Source organism: Trachemys scripta, chromosome 1, assembly GCF_013100865.1.
Source record: "Trachemys scripta elegans isolate TJP31775 chromosome 1, CAS_Tse_1.0, whole genome shotgun sequence".
Lineage (NCBI taxonomy): Eukaryota > Metazoa > Chordata > Testudines > Emydidae > Trachemys > Trachemys scripta.
The window spans coordinates 251,844,050-251,868,242 of NC_048298.1; the positions used below are offsets into that span (position 1 = coordinate 251,844,050).

Genomic DNA, 24,193 nt, shown 5'->3' on the forward strand with positions numbered 1-24,193 from the left:
GACTAACAGAAGTATTGGAGCATAAGCTTTCGTGGGTGAATGCCCACTTCATCAGACGTTCACCCACGAAAGCTTATGCTCCAATACTTCTGTTAGTCTTAAAGGTGCCACAGGACCCTCTGTTGCTTTTTACAGATTCAGACTAACACGGCTACCCCTCTGTTACTTGACATATTTTTGCAGTCTTTTATGCACACAGATATACATTGAAAATGAATCTTTTATTCCCTTTTTATTAGAAAAGTCACATATTAACTAAGTTTGTTTTATTGTACTAGTGGCAGTGATTTGATTATGAAAGTGGATGCCCTTCTCTCTTCATTGCCTAAAACAGTCATTAGACAAAATGTTGAATTTCTCAAAGAGCAACACAGGTAAGTTCAGTCTCTCATCATAATGTATATATAGCTATTGCATCTTAATATTAAACATTATTAATGCTTCAAGTACTGTATCCAGTCTTCCAGAACTTCAGTAAACATTTGTAGTTTTAAAAGAAGAAACTGATTTTGTGATTGTGTAAACAGTTCAGGAAACCAATGAGCAACACAGTCCATCTTAATTTCACTACTCGTATATTAGTCAGTAATGGCAAAAGATTGACACATTTTATCTATTTCTAATCAACACTGAAAAAAGTGACAAATAGAATTATATTGAGTGGAAGTGGGGGTACTGGGAGAGAAGAAGAAGAAGATGAATCAGAACATTATATTTACTTACTAATTTAAAAACCTGAAAGTAGTTAAACAAAATCGCAGGAAAACTACAGCTACAAGAGAGCCTCACTAATCTGCACTGATGTGGAAAGCCCCAGTAGAGATTATTGAATTTTGTGGATTACTGATTATTGTTTGCAAGGTTAGTATATATGTTATTCATTTCCTGGAGTCGGGGATTAGCAGCATGTCACCTCTGCTCACACTTCTGGCACTCAGCACTGTCCTCAAACAAGACTATGTCACCTGCAGATGGATGATGGTACTGCTCTCACCACCAACTCTATTTGCAGTAGGGGTGGGTAGGTTCTCACTGTTGTGCTTTGGCTGCTACAAGAATATATTAAAAGCCAGCAGGCAGATTTACATTTGTTTGGGAGCCTTAAGCAGTGAGTTTAAGTGTCTGTGTTTGTTGCTACCCCATCTCATTGACCTGAAACATGAGGAGCCAATGAAAGTCAGTATGCCACTGGCATCTTTCTGTTGCTAAATGAAACTGGAAAATACTAAGGTTCACATCTGTAAATCTTTATTGGAAGGACAAGAAGTGTGAGGCAAGAGGAGGGGGACTCCTGTCTTCTCATTAATGGTAAGCTCATGGTAGCCATCTTTAGATTTACTTTCTTCTAATGACTAGTTGCAGAAACAGGTTAAGTTTTCAAAGGTAGAAAGGGCAGCATTAGAACCATGACCGAAGAAGAGAGTAACAGAAGAACCTTCCTGAAGACTCATTTATCCTCCTGTAATCATCACTCCCAAGTTCCTGTTCAGTTTCATTTGGAAAAACTGCCATGGCGTACTGAGTCTGGCCCTGCCTTTGTAGCATAGTGAGAGGAAGAAGAGCAGCACCAGCAGCCAGTTGCAAGTACCTTGGCCCTGGATCAAAACACACTGAGAACCTGAGGTGACATAGTACTCTCCCATGGGATTGTAGGATGTGAAACATCACTCGCACTGGTTACACTCCTGGCAGCACCTAACTGATACGTTGTTTAGTGAAAAATAGTGGGAATTCACTAATCATATTTGCAATCCATGATTTATTATCTTATGCATTTAATGAGGGCCTACTATTCATTCCTATGGCTCCAGCTTCCTCTAATCAAGGACCTCTGATTAATACATTATCTCCTTTTAATCTGGTTTGTCAAAACAAATCCTTGTCTAGGAGGAACAAACAAGTTCCTCCGTTCTATTATATTTAACATTTTTATTAATGTTTTAAATCAAATTTCTGTCACTGTTGACCCTTGATACTTTCTAAATCTGATGATTCAGGTTAGAGAAAGGGATAAAGTGGTGCTGGGGACTGGTGGTTTCAGGTTGGGCTTATGATTTTGGACATTATATTAAAGACTGTTTGGATTATTTTATGACTAAGGTTTCTGAGGTTTGTGTAAATTTTATTTGACATTAAACTAGCCCAAGAAAGGGCTACTGTGAGTTACAAAATAGACTATCTGGAGTATTTGAGCGGGTAATAGGGGCAGGATGTCTGTAAAGCAACCCCTGGCTATGAGGAGGTGCTCAGTAGGCAGCCACAAACTTGTGTAGTCAGCAGGATCAAAGACCCTCCCCCCAAGGAGCGAAATGGATATAGGAAAGATGGAGAAAATTGTCTATGAGCTGATCAGTAGCAAAAGACCCAGACCTTCCTCCTGCAACTTTTGCAAAAGCAGCAGGAGGTACAATTTTCCAACCAGCTACAGTGGGAGGAGTCCCAAAGTCAGCTCCAAAGGAACGCTCGGTAGGTGGCCACACCACTACACTGTGGTGATGGAAACCTGAGGAAGATTCTGGCTGATATTGCTTTCATGAAAGGTTTATAATGAACAGAAAGGTAAGTATTTCTGTTCATACTGTGCTTTTCTGGACACTTCACAAGGAGACTCTGATAAATGTTTGGAGCAATGTCTTATATTGAAAAATTCTTAAAGGTGATGTAAAGTGCTAAAAATATGATAAATTCAGAACTAAGAAAACCGTTGATGATTGTTATTTCCACAAGCTTAATTTAGAATTTTTCATTTCACTTACGTTTTACATCTTTTTTAACAGCATAGTAAAAATAGATCCTCAACAGAATGAACCATTCTATGATGTTATTGCTATTGTTGATCCTTTAACAAGAGAAGCACAGAAGATGGCACATTTATTGATTGTAAGATGATGGCAATTTCTTTTAATTTGTAGTTTTGTGTACTTTATCTTGTACTAAGCATGTTTTTTTTTCTTATTTTTACATGTATGTACTGAAATATATAAAAAAAAATTACAGCCTAACATTTATCTGACAGATTAGTTTAACTTAAATGGTCAAATATACGTTTAACGATATAAAAAATTAATGTCTTCATTAGAAGATATATCCATAAAATCTAACCTCATTTCAGTGCGTGAATGGATGTTCCTTTGGGTGGCTAGTACTATTAAGAATATCCAAGAACAGTCCTCTATTGTGTGTAACTGTTGATTATCTAGAGCTGCGGTTCTCAACTGGGGTTTCATGGCCTCCTGGGGGGCCTTGAGCAGGTTTCAGAGGGTCTGCTAAAATAAATCAGAGAGCATACAGAAAATAAATGTTGTTTCCCCTTGCTCTGTCTGGACACATTGCCCCCCCCCCCTTAACCAGAGAGCGTGTTAATTTTCCTGCATGATATGCTGAAACCTATTGGCTTCAGCAGGGCAGTCATTAGGGGGTAGCAAGCAGGGCAATTGCCTGGGGCCTCACACCATAGGGAGCCCCCTGTGGCATGACTTGGGCTTCAGCCCCACGCAGTGGGGAAATACAGGCATATAAGTATTTGAACTTAATCTTCAGTTTTTTATTTGTGGACTTATATTATCCATTTCTTCTTTATATTATGTGTATGTGTGTTTAACTGTATGACTTTCAATTTAATATAGCTTTTAATCTACTGGATGTGCAGAAAAACAATTGTTCTGGCACAGGTGGGCTGTGGATGGGCGGGCTTTAAAAAGAAAAAGGTTGAGAACCCCTGATCTTGAGAATACCATGGATACAAAGCTGCTAAAATTACCTTCCTTTCTCATTAGTCATATTATGCCATTCCTTTAAGACTACCCATGTGAAATTTAAATTTCTTGCTTTGACTTCAAGGCCCTCCACAATTTTGCCCTAGCATATCTTAATTCCTGTTGCAGTCTGTTTTACCTCCTTCCCCTTGAAAGTGATGCAAGCCTCACAAAGTTGTTCCTTTTTTCAACTCCCATTTTCATGCCTTTTCCCATTATGTTCCCTGAGCATGGAATGTCCTTCCAATCTCGGTACACTGGACTCCGACTTGCTTCTCACTCATAACTCTCCTGAGGATGAAGCTAAGCAAAATTTTGATCTCATGGGAAATTCTGATATTTCAACATTTGTTTTTGTCCCAAATTGGAACAAAAGGTTGAAATATCAATTTGTCAGAGAACAAATCGTTCTGAAAAATTCAGTTCAGAAGTGATGAAATATTAAGTTTCAGCATTTTCAATCAAAATGAAACATTATGATGTTTCTGAATCAAAATATTTTTGTTTTGGATTGATGCACAAACTGTATTTTCCTGTTGTGGTACATTGCCTCCTGAGAGTTGTAGTTCAGGTCTGATGTTCCTGTTCTCCTTTATGAACTGGACTCCCTGGCTCAAATACATCTCCCATGATATACCTGCAGCTGTGTAACTTCCATGATGCACAATGCCACTTAGTCAAAGGGGGAGGCTGCCTTGCATCATGAAAGATGCCACCCACCTAGGGAGTCCAGCCCGAGAGAGAATGGAGACCTGAACTTCATCTCCCAAGAGGCAACTTGCAGTGATAGGAGTTGCAGTTTAATGTTGAAATGAGTCAAAACAAAACATTTTGAGTCAGTTTAACAAACCAAATAAAAATATTCAGAAACTGCATTTTCTCTTGAAAAACTATTCAGCTCTGCCTATTTCATTATGCCCTACAAACATTAAACCATTACACCTCCTCCAGAAGAGTGTGTTTGTTTAAATAAGCACATACACATATAAAACCTAAAGGAAAAAGATTTTAAGTTCGGCCATCTCTGGGTATCTTGTCTTGTATATGTCTGGCATCAAGACCATAAGCTCTTCTGTGCTGGGTTTATATTTATATATTGTTTTGTAAAGCACCAAACATTTTCCCGGTGTTCTACAAATAATTATAATGGTAACTATCCATGGCATAAATCCTGTGTGTTATGTAGTGCAACAAAAAAATTAAGGAGTCATTCACCAGTAAATGATTAGCGTCCCAATCATTTATGAGCAGTTTAATCAAAATCATTCGATTTGTGTGCTCTGGTGAAAGTATTCCATTTTTATAGTACCTTGTGTCATTTGGTTGTCACTTCAAACTAGTCTCATGATACTGTATTGGAGAAAATTTAAATTGTCGCGTATTAAGACTATAAGAAGATGAACAGGCTTTTGATAGGTTACAAAGTCACAGTTAGGAGTTCCAGATAATTCGAAAACTAGTCTGAGAAAGTATGACACTTAATAAGCCAAACTAGATTCCTTGAACCAAATGCAGCCTAAGTATACTAGAAAACAGCCTTATGACTCTGAACAATGTTAACCTTTCAGTTTTAATTGCTGTTATATTTATCTGCTTTCCTTTATATAATCACCAGAGAATTCATCATTAAACATTGAGTTGTCCACAGAACAAAAGAAATGTGAGCAAGAAGTTTTATTCTCATTTTGTAAATAGCAACTATGTACCAATACTATGGAGATGGGTGCATTAGAAATGACTACAAACAGATAGAAAGAAATAAGAGAGTAGGTGGAAATGCTTCAAAAATTCTGGGATGAAGAGTTTAATCTATCATTGGTAATATCAGCATAATTCTTTAATGTTTGCTACTTTGCTGTTGCAGAACCAATATAGATTTCATAAGAGAGAAAACATTATCTTTAAACTGGGAGGTACAGATTAAAAAAGTTTTAATACATAATGCAAGGAGATGAAGACAACAGCTGTTTCTAAAAAAATAATTTGTTAATATTTTGTTAATATTTTGGAGAAAAACATATTAAAATTTAGAATATGGAGGACATTCCAAGCTGGATCAGAACTAATTTTAGGGCAGGTCTATATTTTACCTAACTTAACTGACAATAATCTTTCTTTAATGCAGATACTTAGAACTGAAAGAATTCTTAAGATATATACTGATTGTTACTGAAGCTTTAGAAAGGGTTTGACAGGAGGCCGGGCTTAGCAGTGGCATTACCTAGTGCTTAAGTCATTGACCCTCAATTTCCCCCTGGGTCTCTGGTGCCTCCTGTTGGCAACTCCTCCAGAACTGGGATGGCCTGACTTTTGGTGGGTGGCAGCTCAGCCCAATTTAGCTCAACTCCCTTTTTAGCGGAAGCAGTGTCCAATGAACTGTAGAGGGTCCTGTGTCCTTAAAACGGAAGGAGCCTCAGTCTGTTTCCTAGCTCCTGTAGGTGGCTTGCCCTTGCCACAAGACTTCCAGTGTCTCTTTCTTCTCTTTACTCCTGAGAGGGGTGGAAGGGTGTTGGTTAGGGAACCCCAAGCCCTCCTACTCCACCAGACTCTGACCCAGGGCCCTATGAGAGACAACCAATGTCAGGCACCAGGACATATCTCAAGACTGCCTCCCTGGACCATTTCCTCCACAGTCTCAACGTCCAGCTTAAGATAGCAAAAGGGAAAAAAGTGAGGGTAACAATCTTCAGCCCAGGGTTCCCAAACTTTTTGCCTGCATGACCCCATTCTGAGACTTACTGTCAGCACAGGCAACACAGTGACCAAGCAATTCAAGGAATTCAGCATGTTAATTAGTGCTCTTTAATGTGGGACATTGTCTTGCATGTTGCGACACAGCTTCTCAAAGTCCGGCAGCATGTTAGAAATTGCACATCTAATCTCTGATGTGACATCAATGGTAGATGGATATTGTGGCCTGATGGACACAAGCGCACTGAATCCAGCGTCACACATATATGTGCTTGCAAATGGCACCATCAGTTTCAAGGCATGTGTTGAGATTGCAGTATAGTCATTCTTGACAGTGAACCAGATCTCTGGGAGAGAAAGTTGGACATATGTTCCTCTCAAGGCTCGATTGCAGGAAATTTTGATGAGCTGTTTGATTTGAGCTGCTGGCAAATCCATGGCATCAGGCTTGCAATGAAAGGGATTTCACACACAGTCAGACTTTGACCTGTCCAAATCAGGGGGAAAAGGTTTCAAACTGTTGATTCATCTGGCTGAGATGCTCAGTCATCACCTGTGTGGGAGGCTAAATAATTTCATTGTCAGCCAGGAGTTTGCAGCACAGAGACAGCGACTTAAAACAGTTCTTTACTGAGTGCCAACAGGGTACTCAGGGTCGTATAAAGGAAGATATGAGCCCTGCCTTAAGGAGTTTACAAGACATTGCAGATTCCCATCTCAGAAAAGGGTAGCATAGGCTCTTACCAGCTCAAGCAGAGAGAATGCTCTGTTGATAAGCTTGCTGCCCACAAATAAGGGTCTTCTGGGTTCAAGTCTCTCACGTGGATACTTGCACAGCTGGATGGTGCTAATGGCCAAGTGGCGCTCGCACAGCCACCTCCACACAGCCTGGATCTGCTCCACAAATGTCAGGCTAGGAGAGGTGCGACATTTGTGGAGTAGGCCCAGACATGTTTGTGGCCATCATTGTCTCACAAGCGAAATCTTGCCCCTTGGATCCATGACCCCATCTACTGATCCACAGTTTGGGAGTTGCTGAGGTAGTTCCTCCCTTCCCAGTAGAGACTTCTGTAGCAGCTTTGGTCAGGAGATCTCAGGGCAGATCTGCCCTGTTCCCTCATCTGCCCCCATCTGATTTGTCTGGCTCCATTTAAAGCCCCTTGCTCTAGCTGAAGCATGGTCTGCAGGTTCAGGGGAATGGAGTCACCTGGGCTGAGAACTGCTCCTTAACCCCTTCAGTTCTAGTGTGGAGTTAATACACCGCATCACAGAGGGAAAAAAGATTTGTCAAGAAAATAGTTTGTTTTCAAAGCCAAAGAAATTTGATTAACTACCCAAACCCATTTTTTAATATGGAAAAATTCTCTTTTCTATTAGGTACTTGGAAATATTGTCAACATGAAACTGAGGCTGTTTATGAACTCTAGATCTAAGTTGTCAGAAGTACCTTTGAAGAGGTGAGTAAGAAACTATAGCTGTTCTTTGAGATATGTGATATAATATGACTAAAAGAAGCTGCAGTGATACAATCTCCTCAAGAATCAGTAATGTTTCAGGGAGGCTGATTCCTGCTGCTGGATTAATATTAAATTGAATAGTACTGTGGTAGTTTATACATAACAAGATATATTATGTGAGATTAAAGTAATTAATGAGAATACATTTTTCAAATTTAAAATCACAAAAATATTTACATTTAAAAACACTGATTCAAAGTTTCTTGTCCATTGTTTTTTCTGCAACAGTTAATCCCTCAAACATCAAAAAGAGTTGAGAGAGCTACACATGGGGTCTTTTAACTAAAATGCATAATATCAGCTTCATTTACTGGCCCTCATTCTTTCTTTAAAACATTTATGGAATTCCTCCTTGTTCTTTAGTATTTCCATTTTATTCTCTTCTGTAACCCATCAAATTGTTTCACCTAATTTTGCATGAAGGTGCTCATTTAGAATAACACTTAGAAAAGTCTTAGAAAAAGTACTTGTCCCTTTTGCAAAACTCAAGACTATTTCTTCAATAAACATTTTGAAAGAAATGTAACTCTTGTTCTAAAGAAAGTCATGAAACTGTAGAACCAACACAAAGGTCAGAAGCACCTGTAAAATCTTAGCATGACTGCTCTAGAATGTGCCATCATCCAGCCATCTTTCTAAAAGACAGGACGGCTCACTTTCAAGATTCTTGAGCCCTCACAATCTTTGACATATAGTATTGGAAGTTTTCTACTACTGTTATTCCCTGGAGTTCAATGCTCCCCTGCATCTGTTCTTCTTTCCCTCTCCTATTATCCCTATTATATATAGGGATAATAAAGCCAGTTTCCTCAGAACAATGATCCTTTGGTGTGTGCTCTATCTTCATTGTTCTTAAAAAATGGGAGGATTACAAGAATCGATAGATCTCAAAAGACTGAACAGATGGATAAAGAAAAGTACACTGAGAGTGAAGACTTTCAACAATCCTAGTGACTGTGGCCAGGTGTACACCACAAAGATTTGTCAGCATAGTTATCTCGGTCAGGGGTGTGAAAAAATCTGCACCGCGACCGACATAGTTATGCCGGCAAGCCCCCCTGTGTTGATGCAGCTATACCTGCAAGAGTCCTTTTGCCAATATAGCTTATGTTGTTTGAGAAGGCAGTTTACCTATACTGACAAAAAATCTTCTTATGCCGATATAAGCTGCAGCTCCACTAACAGTCTCTGAGGGTATAGTTATACTGGTATAGCTGCATCGGCAAAAGCTTTCTAATGTAGGCTAGCTCTTTGTCTGCAGGAGACTTTCTGATGTCTGTGGCTGAAGTGGTCCCATACTTTCATCTGCCACAGGAGAGCCCTAAGTTTTGCATATGAGAGTTTACACTTCCAGTATTGGATTTTCTCATTTAGGGCTAGTTTAGATGGTGAGCTACTGCATAGAAACTGGTGAATAAATCTACAATGCACTAGTATGATGTGCACTAACAGGCTGTGTGGACTCTGCTATCGCAAGAGTTCCCTAGTGCACTTTGATCTACTCCCATTTCAAAGCAGAGTAAATCTAAGTGATTTACAGCAGAGCTTGTTGTGCACAAACTCACTGACTAGACAAGCCCACAGTCTCTCTTTAGTCCCCAGAAACTTCATGAAAATGTAGATGGTTCTGATTGTTAGGTTCAGACACCAGGGAATCTATCTTTATCCCTTACAGGATCCCCTTGGTTAAGAATGATTTGTCCCCAGGTCTCCTGCACCTTTGTCCTGGCCTTTGTGATCTACCTTGTCCTGGAGGAGCGCAGTTGGTGTGGTGGTTTGTAATTCAAAATTCAGTCTTTATTGCAGCTGGGCTTGATCCATTAATTGTTTTGAATATTAGGACCAAAACCTCAAACTGCAGTGGAAATTAACTGGTAGTTAGTTAAGGGGCTGAAGCATGGGTCTGATTGCTCACAGCACTCTGAGCCGTGCAAAAGGGGGCAGCCACATTCTGTACTTGCTGGAATATGTGAATTGTCTTCACATTCAGTTTCAGATACAGTGAATTACAGTAATTCAACCTGGAGGTGACAGATTCATGGATCAGTGTGGCCAGGTCTTCATCTCTGAGAAAGGGATGGAAGTTTCCTAGTGAGCCAGAGGTGAAAAAAGACTTTTTAGATACTGATGCTGTCTGGTCATCCATATTTAGTGGGGAGTCAGGACCCAAAGGGTTGGCACCACTTTGACAAATGGTGGCTTTAGGTAGAAGGTAGAACAGTGGAAGGTAGAAGGAATGTCTCAGCTAGTTCTTAAATGCATTTCCCCCTTCTGATAAGCATCACTTCATTCTTGCCTGATGAAAGATTAAAGTGAAAAATAGCTGTCTACATCCACTCCAAATGATAACTCACTTTGGGGGGTAAAGAAGACCCTATTATAACTGGAGACTTCTCTAAAGATATAGGCCTCTAGCAGTTCATTGGTCTCTGCTGCTGTAGGTCTGCTAGCATTCTGCATAGACTTTGCATCCTTGGCAAGACTTCACACGTGGACCTACAGAAATTTCTACTTTGAGTATGGAATCATTCATAAGGAAAATGTTGTCATTGGAAAATATCCATTTTGGAAATAGCTTCTCCTTTACCCTCCCTAAATTGAAGTGCAAGATTGCCAATTTAAGTCTTCTTGACTCAGTTGTTCTCTTAGCATAACTAATTGGTATGGAGTTTCTGGTAGTTTTGTTTAACTAAACGATAACATTAAAGTACTCCAAAGCTTGTCTCTCTCACCAACAGAAATTTCTCCAATAAAAGATATTACCTTACCTACCTTGTGTAACCCATAATTAGGTCCACTTCTTTGTTTTCTGCTTTAATTTTATATAGTAATCAGGAAGCTGGGTCACTACCAAAATAATTAAATCATTTGTTACAATATTTTGAATTCCCTTGTTTTTGTGCATTCTTTCAGGCATAAAATAGGTTCTTTGCAGGAAATAAATAATTGTAGGGCTTCATAATTGCTAGGCCAATTTGAACTTGCTCACATATACAGAATGGTCTCATTCTTCTGGTGAATATTCTGCCTCCAACCTAGTCTCCTGTCTTCTTTTGGCTTTCCCATTAACACATATGTTCTAAAAGTGATGAATGTGTAATACTTTTGGTTTGAATTAACAGTCAAGCATCTGCTTTTGTAAGGATTTAATTGTGATGCCTGAAAAGTCTCCATCACCAAAGTTCAAACAAAAATGTATCTACAAATATTAAATATATAAAAAGTGAAACAAATATAAGGAATGCCAAAATTGTGTCTGATATTTAAGACATCTGGGATTCTTCTTTAAACATATTGTCATACTTAGTCCTTTCAGATATTAATAACATGGATCTTTGAAAAATTTAAGTTACCGTGGATTATTTGGGAATCCAAAGTGTTTGAGGGGGAGAGTAAAAATCTCAAAAGGATATTAATACTTTTATTTAACAGTGTTTTATTCAAGACTAGCACTGTGTGCAACATAGTTTGGTTCATTGTGATTTTAATTATTTCCTCCTTCTTCAAGTGATGGTCCCTACTGTATTCCACCGAGGGTTATGCACATGCACCTGGAGCCAGAGCATTTCAAAGTATCATTGCTCAGCTGTCCACGCATGTGTCCTTGTATTGCCTTATGGTTTCACCTGAGGTGATAAAGGGCGAGGTGGACCTTCTGCAACTCCAGTTCCTTCTCACCGCCACATGGTCTGAGTTGGAGCTTCTGCTGACCTCTTGTTCTTAGTTACACATTTTCAAAAACAGTTCTTATTTTGTTCATAGTTAGGATTTTATTATTTTTTGTTGTACTTTGGTAATTCCTAGCAGTTTTTTTTAAATTAAAAACTTAGGACTCCACTTCAGCGGTTTTTCCTGCCAAACATCTTCCCCAACCCCAGCTCCTATGTCTAGGTAGTGGATTATGCTAAAGGTGCCAGGATTCAAAGTCTGTGCTTCCTGCCCCTGTTCATTTTCCATCAGCAGCAAACACCAATGCTATTTGTACTGTTTGGGGGAAGCCCACATTGCCTCCAGGTGCAGTATCTGCCTTTCCTTCCCTGCTTGTATGCAGGAAGCCGAGCTCTCCGCCTCAAGAAGCACCTCATGGAGGTAGCCATGGCTCTGAAATCAGATCCTGGCCGGGGAACAACCGTCACCCCATATATCAGCCTGAGCAATCCAAGAGTGCTCCCCCTACTGTGGAGCCTCCATCAGGATCTGCCAATACCAGTGCTATGGACCCCGCATTGGGGCCTAGCCATGAGCCCTGGAAGCATGTGCATAAGCATGGCAGTAAGTCTTCCTCTAAATCCAAGAAGGATGCTGTTCCAGCCACAGAGGAGCTACACACTGCAAGACACACTAGAGTGATGAGAGGCCACTCTGCTTGCCTGGCACCGGATCCCCGTGTATCCCTCCTGCCTTGGCTCTGCCGGTATTCCATGAATTTTAGTTTCCGAGACAGGCACTTTTACCAGTTCCAGTCCTGTCAAGAGACTAAATACCATAGACTCTGGGGAGAATCAGAAGCACTCCTGCCCTGACAAACTGTTCACTCTGGAAGGAGCGAGGTCTCTGCCTGTTCCGGGCACTCAACTCTGCAGAGAGCACCATCTCCTGCATTACATCTACCTCCTGCTGACCATACCTCTCCAATGCATCCCATTCTAGTGGCTCCGTTGGCACTGCCATTCATGCAAGACTCCGACTCCTCTGAATCTGAGGACCCAGACGTTCAGCACAGTCTGTCACATCCATTCCAGAACATGACTACCAGAGGGTTCCGATGGCTCTATGGCAGTTTTCTCCCTTGCCTTACCCAAGAAGCTGGTATACAGCTCCTTGGGCACAAGTACAACAACAGCAGGATCAACCAGGTTGGCCATATTGGAGCTTATGGCCCCAATAGTCACTTTTGGAACAGTCTCGTTTGACTCAGGAGGACTCCCCTGTTTCACCATCCCACCCTTCATCCAGTAGACATTCAGAAATGATGTTAGATGATGCACCAATCAATCCAGTACCAGCGTATCCAGAGAGAGTCACTTCATCATCTCCAGCCACTGCTGTATCCTTGACATCTTCCTCCCTGGCAGATGACTATCGTCAGTTTCAAGAACTACAGAGAATAGCCAATGCTCTTGTGATCCCACTGGAAGAGGTGCAAGACAGTCAGCACCAGTTACTAGACATTCTTCACTGCCAAGGGTGGCCTTACCAATCAGTGATGCCATTCTTCAACTGCTTCCAATACAGGGTTCTCCCATTCGGACTTACCACCACTCTGAGTTTTTACAAGTGTTTTCTCTCTGGTAGCAGCTCACCTACAATGTCATGGAATTCTTGTTTTCCCATACCTGGACAACTGGCTGCTGGCAAAAGAGGAAGCTCGAGCATCAATGCCCCATCTTCTTTTTCTCCTCTCCTCCCTAGAGGAGTGAGCATCAATATCAAAAAATTAACTTTGTACCTTGGTCCATGGAATTCATAGGAACTCATATCAATTTGGCCTGCACATGAGCTTATCTGCCACAGGACAGATTCCAGAGCCTACTGGACCAAATAGCCTTATAACCTCCAACCCTTTGGTCTCAGCCAGGACCTGTCTCTCCATCCTAGGGCACTTGGCAGAGTGCACATACATCACACTCTTCACCCGCCTGAATCTTCGCTGTCTATAAGTATGGCTTCAAAGAGTTTATTCCCCTATGCACCAATCCATGGACACCATATTCAGTGTTCCACCGGAGGTCATCTCTTCTCTTCAGTGGTGGACAGACCAGATACAAAACTGCTTTGGGATGTTCTTCCTCCCATCCTCACCAACCATGACAGTTATAACAGACGCGTCACTTTCAGGCTGGGGTGCTCACATTGGCAATCACATGACACAAGGCACCTGGTCCATGCGAGAGGCCAGGATGCACATAAACATTCTCAAACTTTGAGCTGTACGCAAAGCATAACGTGTTCTTACCAGCTAACTGCTAGTGCCACATCCTTGTCATGTCAGACAGCACCACCACAGTATACTACATAAACAAGGGGGCGTGAGGTCCCCAGCGCTGTGTATGGCGGCGATTCCCCTTTGGGAATGGTGCATCGAACACCATATTATTTTGTCAGCAGCCTACCTACATGGCACCCAGAATGTGATTGCAGATTCTCTCAGCAAGAATTTTGCAACTGACCACGAATGGGAGTTGCACAACAGAATAATCACTGACATCTTTGGTCGCTGAGGCATACCAATCATCTCACACAGGTACCAAGTGCACCCAGTATTGCTCTGGGGAGAACTCTGTGCCCACTCACTGGGCGACACTGTAGTTTCAATTGGTCAGACCGGACAAACTACACCAGGGGTCGGCAACCTCTGGCACGCGGCTCGCCAGGATAAGCGCTGTGGTGGTCTGGGCCAGTTTGTTTACCTGCCGCGTCTGCCGGCTTGGCCAATCGTGGCTCCCACTGGCCACGGTTCGCCATCCCAGGCCAATGGGGGCTGCAGTAAGTGGCGCAGGCAAAGGATGTGCTGGCCGCGGGTTCCCACCACCCACACACATTTCTACCCCTTATCCTCCACAAACTCAGGTGGGAGAGAGTGACGATCGTTCTGATTGTTCTGTTCTGGTCTCACCAATTCTGGTTCCCTCTTCTTCTCTGCACGCTGAAACAATGTTCACTCCCGCTACAGACATTTCCGGAATGGCTGACACAATACAACAGCAGACTTAGGCTTCCAATCCATGGAAGCTACACTGGACAGCGTGATTTTTGGATTGACAACTCTATTAGCACAAGAATGTTCATTGGCAGTTCAAGATGTCCTCTCCAGTAGCCAAAAAGACTCCACAAGGTGATCCTATCAGGCCAAATGGACATGCTTCACTCCTGGGTCCTACAGCAAGGTCTTGCCCCTGAATCTGTGACATTCTATACTTTGGGGGAGCATAGTGTAACCCCCATATTCCTCATTTTCATATAATTGTGATCTTACATATAAAGCATGCCTTGTAAGGTATCAGGGGAAAGGTTATGATCTGCTAAAAGTCATTTCTGTATCCATTTATGTGTATCGTTAATGCATATGAAGTTATGAGAATTGTGTTGTATGGTTGTCACTAAAACTTGCTGTAAGTTGGGGAATCAGCCAGATATTAGCTCCCCAGAGGCAACAGCAAGGAAAGTAACCAACGGCTATGCGGGCTATCAAACAACCCATCAACAGCCATTGTCCAGCAAGAGAGCTACAATACAATGACTCACCTGCATGAGGCCACACCAGAGGAATTGCTCAACCTTGCTTGGAGAGACTCAGCAATGCCTCCCAGACATGCCTGGATTTGTGCTCCCCAAGCACATGGACTGAGGGTATAAAATAGACAAAGTGGACACATACTGGGCCCTTCTCCTGCCCCCCACCTATGCTACAAGCAACCAAGACACTGAGAAGAAGACAAGATTCCAACACAGGAGACTGGCCCAGGTTTAAGGAACAAACCTGTATATTAAGGACTGTAACATCCAGTTGTGTGAGAAAAACTGCTTAATCTAGTTGCTGCCCAGTCTAATAGGGTTGATAGTTTAGACTGCGTGCTTGTATTTTCTTTTCTTTTGGTAACCACTCTGACATTTTGCCTATCACTTATAATCACTGAAAATCTACCTTTGTAGTTAATAAATCTGTTTGTTTATTCTACCTGAAGCAGTGTGTTTGGTTTGAAGCATGTCAGAGACTCCCCTTGGGATAACAAGCCTGGTACATATCAATTTCTTTGTTAAATTGACGAACTCATATAAGCTTGCAGTGTCCAGCAGGCATAACGGGACACTGCAAGACGGAGGTTCCTAGGGTTGTGTCTGGGACCGGATATGTTGGCTAGTGTCATTCGGTTGCACAATCCAAGGAGTAGCTTACATGCCAGAGGCTGTGCGTGAACAGCCCAGGAGTGGGGCTTCCTACAGCAGAGCAGGGTAAGGCTGGCTCCCAGAGTCAAGGATTGGAGTGACCTAGCAGCTCACTGGTCCAGATAACACCAGGGGAATGTCACAAGATCTCCATACTCTTAGACTATTTCTTCCACCTGAAAACCTTGGGACTCACTCTCAGCTCTATCAGAGTGCATGCAGCCACCATTAGTGCTTTCCATCCTCCCGTGGAAAGGGCATTCAATTCTTACCCACCCGTTGACCACCCGATTCAGGAAGGCCCTTTTAATGTAAATATCTGCCCATTCAGCCCAGGGCTCCCCAATGGGACCTCAAACTAATCCTTACCTCTTTAGTGAACTCTCCCTGCAAATTGCTGGCCTTCTGTCCTGTCTCTCTCCTGTCCATGAAGGTCACTTCCCTTGTTGCTATTACCTCAGCGAGGAGGGTTGGTGAGCTGGGAGCCATGATGGCAAACCTCAGTTTCACCACATTCCATAAGGACAAAGTCTCACTATGACTGCATCCCAAGTTTCTGCCAAAGGTGGTTTCCCAATTCCACCTCAACCAACCCATACATCTGCCTACCTTCTTTCCAAAACCACACGTTTTGAACAAGGAACGGCGGCTTCATTCCCTCGATGTGCATAGGGCCCTGACCTTTTACCTACAAAGTCAAAGCCATTCCAGAAGTTTCCCAGGCTATTTGTTGCCATAGCGGAGAGAATTAAAGGACAGGCCATTTCCACCCAGAGACTAAGTGGGGCTCAGGGTGCATTACGTGCTGCTATCAGTTGTCAGGGTGCTCCCCACCAGATGAGATACAAGCCCATTCCATGAGAGTGTAAACATCAACAACAGCCACGCTCCATGATGTGCCCCTTGCGGCCATGTAAAGCAGCCATGTGGAGTTCAGTACACACCTGTTCCTCTCACTATGCTCTGGTATATGATTCTGTGACAGATGCCTCATTCAGCTCAGCGGTCTCCGTTCTACAGTTCTGCCATCTTCCTCACACTCTCAGAGAAATACAAGAGGGACCATCTCTCTCTCAAAGAGGAGGTTATTTAGCTGTAACTGGAGGTTCTTCAAGATGTGTGGACCCTATCTGTATTCCAATCCCACACTCCTTCCCCTCTGTAGGTTTGTGGTTGAGAAGGAAGTGGAAATGTGGACAGTCTGCCCCACCCTTTATTGCCTCGGGTGAAACCACGAGGCAATGCAAGGGTGCATGTGCGGACAGCCGAGCAATACTTCTTTGAAAAGCTCCAGCTCTGGGCTCATGGCACATGCACATAACCCTCAGTAGACTACAGATAGGGATCACACATCTTGAAGAACCTTCAGTTACATTTCATTAGAATTGAGGGAAATCTCTGTGATTGGTGTTGTATGATGATCTCTTGTGTTGATTTGAACAATGGTAATCATAATTTTCTCTGTATCCAAATAACCAAAAACTGTAGCAGCGTTAGCCAGTAATATTTTAGATTAAACACCATCACAAATATGAAACTTTTTTGTGCTGGGGAAAAATAAAGTTTTGCAATGAAATCAGCCCTTTTTCTGCCAAAATAAAATTATCTACTCTAGACAAGGGAGCATGGCTAATTCCATTGTAATTCAGTTATAGTTCACCAAAGTTAATGCAGTAATGGCTACTTATGAGTCCATATAATTGCTAGTCTTCTTAAAATATTAGCTCTCTGATGGATTGACCCATCAAAGCATAATATGTTAGTATGAAGGGCGATCACTCGTTACCGAGTATGATCATCTTCCATGGGAGCTATGGGTCCTCAGGTAGCTAATAAGGCCAATCCTTGAACCACAAGTTGTATTACAATGAGGGCAGATGTTTTCAGGCTCAGCAGGAGGCTGTTGACCATGACTGGAAACCAGTCTCTCCTTCCTCCTGTGCCTCTTGTTGTCTTCGGCTTGTCGGTGAGCAAGTTCAAAATGCAGGGGACCATCACGTATGACTTCACTCCATTTTAAGCGGTCCTGGGCAAGTGTCTCCCAAGTATCAATGTCAATATTACATTTTTTTAGGTTGTCCTTCAGCAAATCCTTATAATGCTTCCGTTGTCCACCCTTGTTACGGTTGTGACGTTGTGCAGTCTATATGGTTTTATAAAAACTTGATAATAAGTCAATATAATGTAACTGAGATAGTTTTAGAGAAAATACAGTAATAAGTGAATGTAAGTAACTGGGATATGCCTCATGCAAAAGGTCTCTTGTAAGGTATCATTACAAAGCTTATAATCTACTGAGTATGATCATCTGATTTGTATAAATGTACCACTCTTGTATCTAAAACTAGAAATATAAAATGTAACTCTGAGGGCCTATTGTAATTGTGTAAAGTGTGGACCATTAATGATGGTTTGGAATCTTGATGACTCCCATTGTCTGCAGATGGCTGTATTTACCTGTGAGTCTTCCTGTATATGTGTGTGCTGGCAAGTGAGTAATGAAGTCTTGCAGTGACATGTGATCATGTCACCTGAACTGGAATCCATCTTTAACGTGGTGCTTTTCCAGTGAGGGGGGGGTGGAAACCCAGAGAGACAAAGAGTTCCCGCCTTATGCAAAAGATATATAAAGCGGGGAAGAGAAGAGAGAGGAAGAGGAGCCATCATGAAGAATCCCCTAGCTACCACCTGAGCTGCAACAAGAGCTGTACCAGGGGAAAGGATTGTGCCCAGGCCTGGAAGATGTCCAGTCTGAGAAAAACTTACTGAAGCATCTCTGAGGGTGAGATTATCTGTATTTAGTTTGATTAGGCATAGATTTGCGCATTTTATTTTATTTTGCTTGGTGACTTACTTTGTTCTGTCTGTTACTACTTTGAACCACTTAAATCCTACTGTCTGTATTTAATACAATCACTTTTTATTTAGTAATTTACTCGGAGTATGTATTAATACCTGGGGGAGCAAACAACTGTGCATACCTCTCTATCAGTGTTATAGAGGGCGAACAATTTATGAGTTTGCCCTGCATAAGCTTTATGCAGGGTAAAACGGATTTATCTGGGTTTAGACCCCATTGGGAGTTGAGCATCTGAGTGCTAAAGACAAGCGCACTACTGTGAGCTGTTTTCAGGTAAACTTGCAGCTTTGGGACAAGTGATTCAGACCCTGGATCTGTGTCTGAAGCTAGACAGGGGTGTCTGGCTCAGCAAGACAGGGTGCTGGAGTCCTGAGCTGGCAGGGAAAACAGAAGCAGGGGTAGTCTTTGCACATCGGGTGGCAGCTCCCAAGGGGGTTTCTGTGATCCAACCCGTCACAATTTCTATATACCTGGGAAAATAGTCCACGATGACCAGGTAACGATGTCCTTCAAATTCGCATAAATCCGTAGCTAGTCTCTTTCAAGGTCTGTCTGGTAGAAGTGTTGTTATTAAACGTTCTTTATGTTGTTATTAAAAGTTCTTTGTCTTATGTTGGTCTGTTTGTTCTGTAATGTTCACATGCAGATACTTTATTCTTTGTCCTTGCTGATGACTGATTGGCCCATTTTCGGCATTTAATTAATCTTTGATGTCCTTCACGAATGAGATTTAGGACTTCTCTGATTTCATTTGGAATTTCAATGGCTTTATTCGTGAATCAGTTTGACTTAATTGTCCAGGCACTGCAAAGTAGTCTCTGGTCACTTCTTTAGTATCCTTTAGATACTTGGGCGAGCTGCCTCTAATGTAACTTACAACTTCCTGAAGTTGTGTGTCTGTTGAGGTCACTTTTTGTAGCTGGAGTAGTCTCTTTTCTGACATTGGTCTGTATGTGTCCACAGCATCCACATACTCCTTTATGTCATCTTTGAGCTCACAGGTAGTTGAGTGTGATTCTGGGCTCTGTGACAATGTATCTGCTACTACCAGATTTTCCTTAGCATCAGGTATTGGCATCTCAGTTGTGCTTGATCTAGGTCTTTTCCGTTGAGGAGGGTTACAAGCGGTTTATGATCTTGTGGAAGTAGAGCAAGAACGGACAGGGACTGACTTGCTGCACCCAAAAAGAGAGTGAGAACTCTGTTTTTCTCTGACAATTTGGTATCACTGTAAATGAACCCAGTCCACACCAACATCTGTAACAGTGCTCACATGCCCATATGCTTGCCAGGCACTCCTTTTCAGTCTGTGCATATCATTTTTTCAGCTCCTGTAAGTGTGTGAGAATAAAATGAGCCATACTGTTGCAACAATACACTACCTAGGCCATAGCTGATTGCATCCACACTGACCATTGTGCCCATTGTAGTACTTGAGAACTGGAGCTGTTGAGATTTCTTTTACCTTTTTTAAGGCATTTTCTGAATTTTGCCCCCAGAGCCAAGATTTGTTGGACTTTAACAATTCTTTCAGTGATTTGTCACTGTAGAAAGGTCTGTAGGTATCAAGCAAGGTAATTTACATCCCCAGTATATGTCCCAGTAGTGGTACATTAGTTGGTGCATTCAATTCTCAAATTTTTACTTTCTCAGGACTAGAACTCATTCCATCTTTGTTTATCATTTGTCCCAAAAACTTGATATGGGGTAAGCAGAAAATACATTTTCCTTGCTTAGCATCAGTCCAGACTGACTGACTGGGTTTAGGACTCGTTGAGGGTTTTGTTGTGTTTTTCCATTGAAGAATTATATATCAGAATACCTACCTACCAACAACTGCATTTGGGTTCATTAATGGTTCTGTAATCTTTTTCTTGAAAATTTTAAGTGTACTGGTAATCTTCAAAAGCAAAATCTCCCAAAGGGTGTGATAAATGTAGTCAGTTTAGTATTTTCTTTAATTTGTGAGAATCTGCTCAAGGCATCCATCTTGGAGAATACCGTAGCTCCTTTCACTACTGGGAGGAAGTCATCCAGTATTGGGAGGATATATTTTTCTTAGATCTTTTAAGACCTGCACAGATTTGTATTTTTCCATTTTTCTTCATAACTAGTGCTATTGAGGCACATCTTGCTGTTGGCGCAGTAATTTTCTCGATTATGCTCCATTCTCTTTAAGTCAGTTTCCACTATGTAAAGTAACGGGATAGGAATCATGCAAGATGTATGTGTACACTATTATAGAACGTCAGAGTTATGAACAAATCAGTCAACCATACACCTCATTTGGAATCAGAAGTACACAATCATCATCAGCAGAGACAAATAAAGAAAGCAAATACAGTTCAGTACCATGTTAAACTACTAAAAAAAGGGAAATTTTAAAAAGAAAGATTTGACAAGTAGAGAAACTGTTTCTATACTTGTTTCATTTAAATTAAGATGTTAAAAGCAGCATTTTTCTTCTGCATAGTGAAGTTTCAAAGCCGTATTAAGTCAATGTTCAGTTGTAAACTTTTGAAAGAATAACCATAACGTTTTGTTCAGAGTTATGAACAACCTCCATTCCTGAGGTGTTCATAACTCTGAGGTTCTTCTGTATATAGTTCAGCATTGTCTTTTAAGATTATTTGTATTGGATCTCCTTGCAAAAGTTCAGTATTACCAAATATTCCATCAAGTTCTTCCATCTTTCTTACTAGGTCCATCATGGCTGCTACACTACAGCTGAAAGGGCTGTTGGTCTGTGGTCCTCTGATCTCACACACTCAGAATGCATAGCTTTTGTCTTCGTAAGTTCTGAACTGGCCCATGCAGTTCAGAATACCTCCAGAGCTAGTCAAAACTAGCTGTGTCAGATGACTTCATCTCTGGGAGAGGTTGAAGGTGATTGTAAGTCCCTTTTGAGATGTCAACTCCTGAGTCAGTTTTAAACTCAATAGTCTGTCCATGAATATTCATTTTCACTCTCTAGGCAGGTTCTAGATCATCATAAGTGATAAGAGCCATTGTTTCTAGGATCTGCTTGTCTGTAATATGAGTCCAACTCCCTTACTGTTTGGTGTGGCAAACAACTGCAAAATTTCCATATCTCATGGATTTATTACACCGTGTGCCTCTGGCTGGAGATTCATCATATCCTGGGATATGGCTTTTTCCATACCTTGTGCATGTAGGCTGAATTTGTCCCTCTAAGCCTGGGAGTTCTCTCTCCTTTCCTTAAGGGTTTTATGATAACGACTTTTAATACTCAAGTGTCTATTACTCAAGTTTCTCAAGCTTCTAAGCTAGTTTCAGGTTTTTCAAGGTGCTCCTGCCTTTTGTTCTATTTGACTAATTCTGACTGCTTTTGCTGCCTGTATAGCTGTGGCTAGAATTAAATCTGTCTTCAGTTGTAGCTGCTGTGAAAGGTTTTTATCAGTTAACCCAATAATCAGCCTGTCTTTGATACTTTCATGTTTTGCGTTCCCAAAATCATGGTTTCAGCCAATGCACACAGAGCTCTTATAAAATGTTCAGCGTTCTCCCCTAGTTCTTCAGTTCTCTGGTGAAAACATGCTCTTTCATAAACCGTATTTCTCTGGGATATAAAATATTAATCAAACATAGCCAGAACCCTTTCCTAGTCAGCTTTGTGACTGTCTTCAGCAAAGCCAAAGGATTTAAAGATATGCTCTGCTTGCTTCCCCATAGCATAATTTAAAAAGATACCTGTATATCGCCAGTTTCTTTATGGAGTTTGTTTGTGTCAGGGTTCCCTCCCCACTCTGAACTTTAGGGTACAGATGTGGGGACCTGCATGAAGACCCCCTAAGCTTATTTCTACCAGCTTAGGTTAAAACTTCCCCAAGGCACAATTCTCCCTTGTATCTTGGATTAGGTAAACACTGCCACCACCAAGTGATTCAAACAAACATTTATGGAGGGCCACTTGGAGCCCTATCTCCCCCCAAGCCCTACACCCCCTTTCCTGGGGAGGCTTGAGAATAAACAAGATGAGCACAGACCAACCTTGGGTTTTTTAGGACACTAAAAAACCCAATCAGATTCTTAAAAAAAACCAGAATTTTATTAGAAAGAAAAAAGGTAAAAGAAGCACCTCTGTAAAATTAGAATGGAAGATAATCTCACAGGGCAATCAGATTCAAAACACAGAGGATTTTCCTCTGAACAAAACCTTAAAGTTACAAAAAGAAAACCAGGAATACACCTTCCTCTCAGCACAGAGAAAATCACAAGCCAAAATAAAAGTAAGCTAACGCATTCACTTGCTAGTACTTACTAATTCTATAGGAGTTGGATTGCTTGTTTTCTTGATCTGTCTCCGGCAAGAGCCACACGGAACAGACAGAACAACGCCTTTCCCTCCTTCCCCCCCACGCCCTCCCAGATTTGAAAGTATCTTGTCCCTTTATTGGTCCTTTGGATCAGGTGTCAGCCAAGTTAATTGAGCTTCTTAACCCTTTACAGGTAAGAAGGCCAGGAGGGATTTTATAGTACTGTATACAGGAAGGTGGTTACCCTTCCCTTTATATTTATGACAGTTTTCAATTTGTGTTATCACTGCTTGATACTTCCCACTAGAGATGAATGAGGAGATAAGCAGGGCAACAGAATGAGAAATTTCATACCTGTTAATTTTCTTTCTGTTAATATCTTCTCTCCTCCTTCAACCCACCCTGGTAATCTGGTAAATGACCAGAATACAAATTGATTTTTTTCTCTAAAGGGAAAATCAGACATATAATTGTTTTGGGACTAATCAATATATTATGTCAAGTTGTTGTCTTAATACTAATAATCAGTTACTGGGGAGCTTCTACAGTTGGAACAACTCCTCTGGAGGCCTGAGATGAAGGGCATTCTAGAAAACTTTAAGATAGTTTGGGAAATATATTGTTTATGCTTGCCCTCTTCTTCTCCCCTTTCCCCCCTTCCAAAAAATTACTAAATATGTAATTGTAATTTGGTAGAGGCAAGTTATGTTCTATTAAATATATATTTTAAAAATGCACCAAAGCCATCAAAATCAGTAGGGCCCCAACATCTCAAACAACAACTCATTAGCCCCTCTCCTACTCATAAGAATCCTGGTATCCCGTGTTTGTCTTCCATCTCAAATCTGGCCTCCCAAGTTCCATTTCACCTGTCCCAATCCTGACAGCTGAAACCAACATTAATGAGTATTTGATTGCATTATTTTGGCACCAGACTTTATATACAAAAATTTAAATATCTTTGACCTACTAAGTCTCACATACTTCTTTTCCTTCCTTTATGATACTACTTTTTCCAGTCCGCCTGCCTGCCTTTTTTTCTTCGTTTTCTACTTTTCCCAGTAATAAAATTTCCCCCTTCCTCCATAGAAATCTCCAATTTGTCCACTACCTCTAGTTTTTTTCATTTCCTTGTTCTGTTCTTCTCTTCTCTGTTATCCTCCTTTTCTGGAGTAACAGCAGGGGAAAGAAAGCCAACAGGGCCAT

The 24,193-nt window shown here is 41.4% G+C and overlaps 1 protein-coding gene across 1 annotated transcript in view; it reads left to right on the forward strand.

The window, feature by feature from the left end:
* The window catches only part of UGGT2 (UDP-glucose glycoprotein glucosyltransferase 2), a 272,650-nt gene that overhangs the window by 178,046 nt on the left and 70,411 nt on the right, over positions 1 to 24,193 (forward strand). The window contains exons 24-26 of the mRNA XM_034758248.1: positions 279 to 374; positions 2,778 to 2,880; positions 7,824 to 7,903. Of these exons, the coding sequence (XP_034614139.1) occupies positions 279 to 374; positions 2,778 to 2,880; positions 7,824 to 7,903 (279 nt within the window). The remainder of the gene's footprint in view (positions 1 to 278; positions 375 to 2,777; positions 2,881 to 7,823; positions 7,904 to 24,193) is intronic.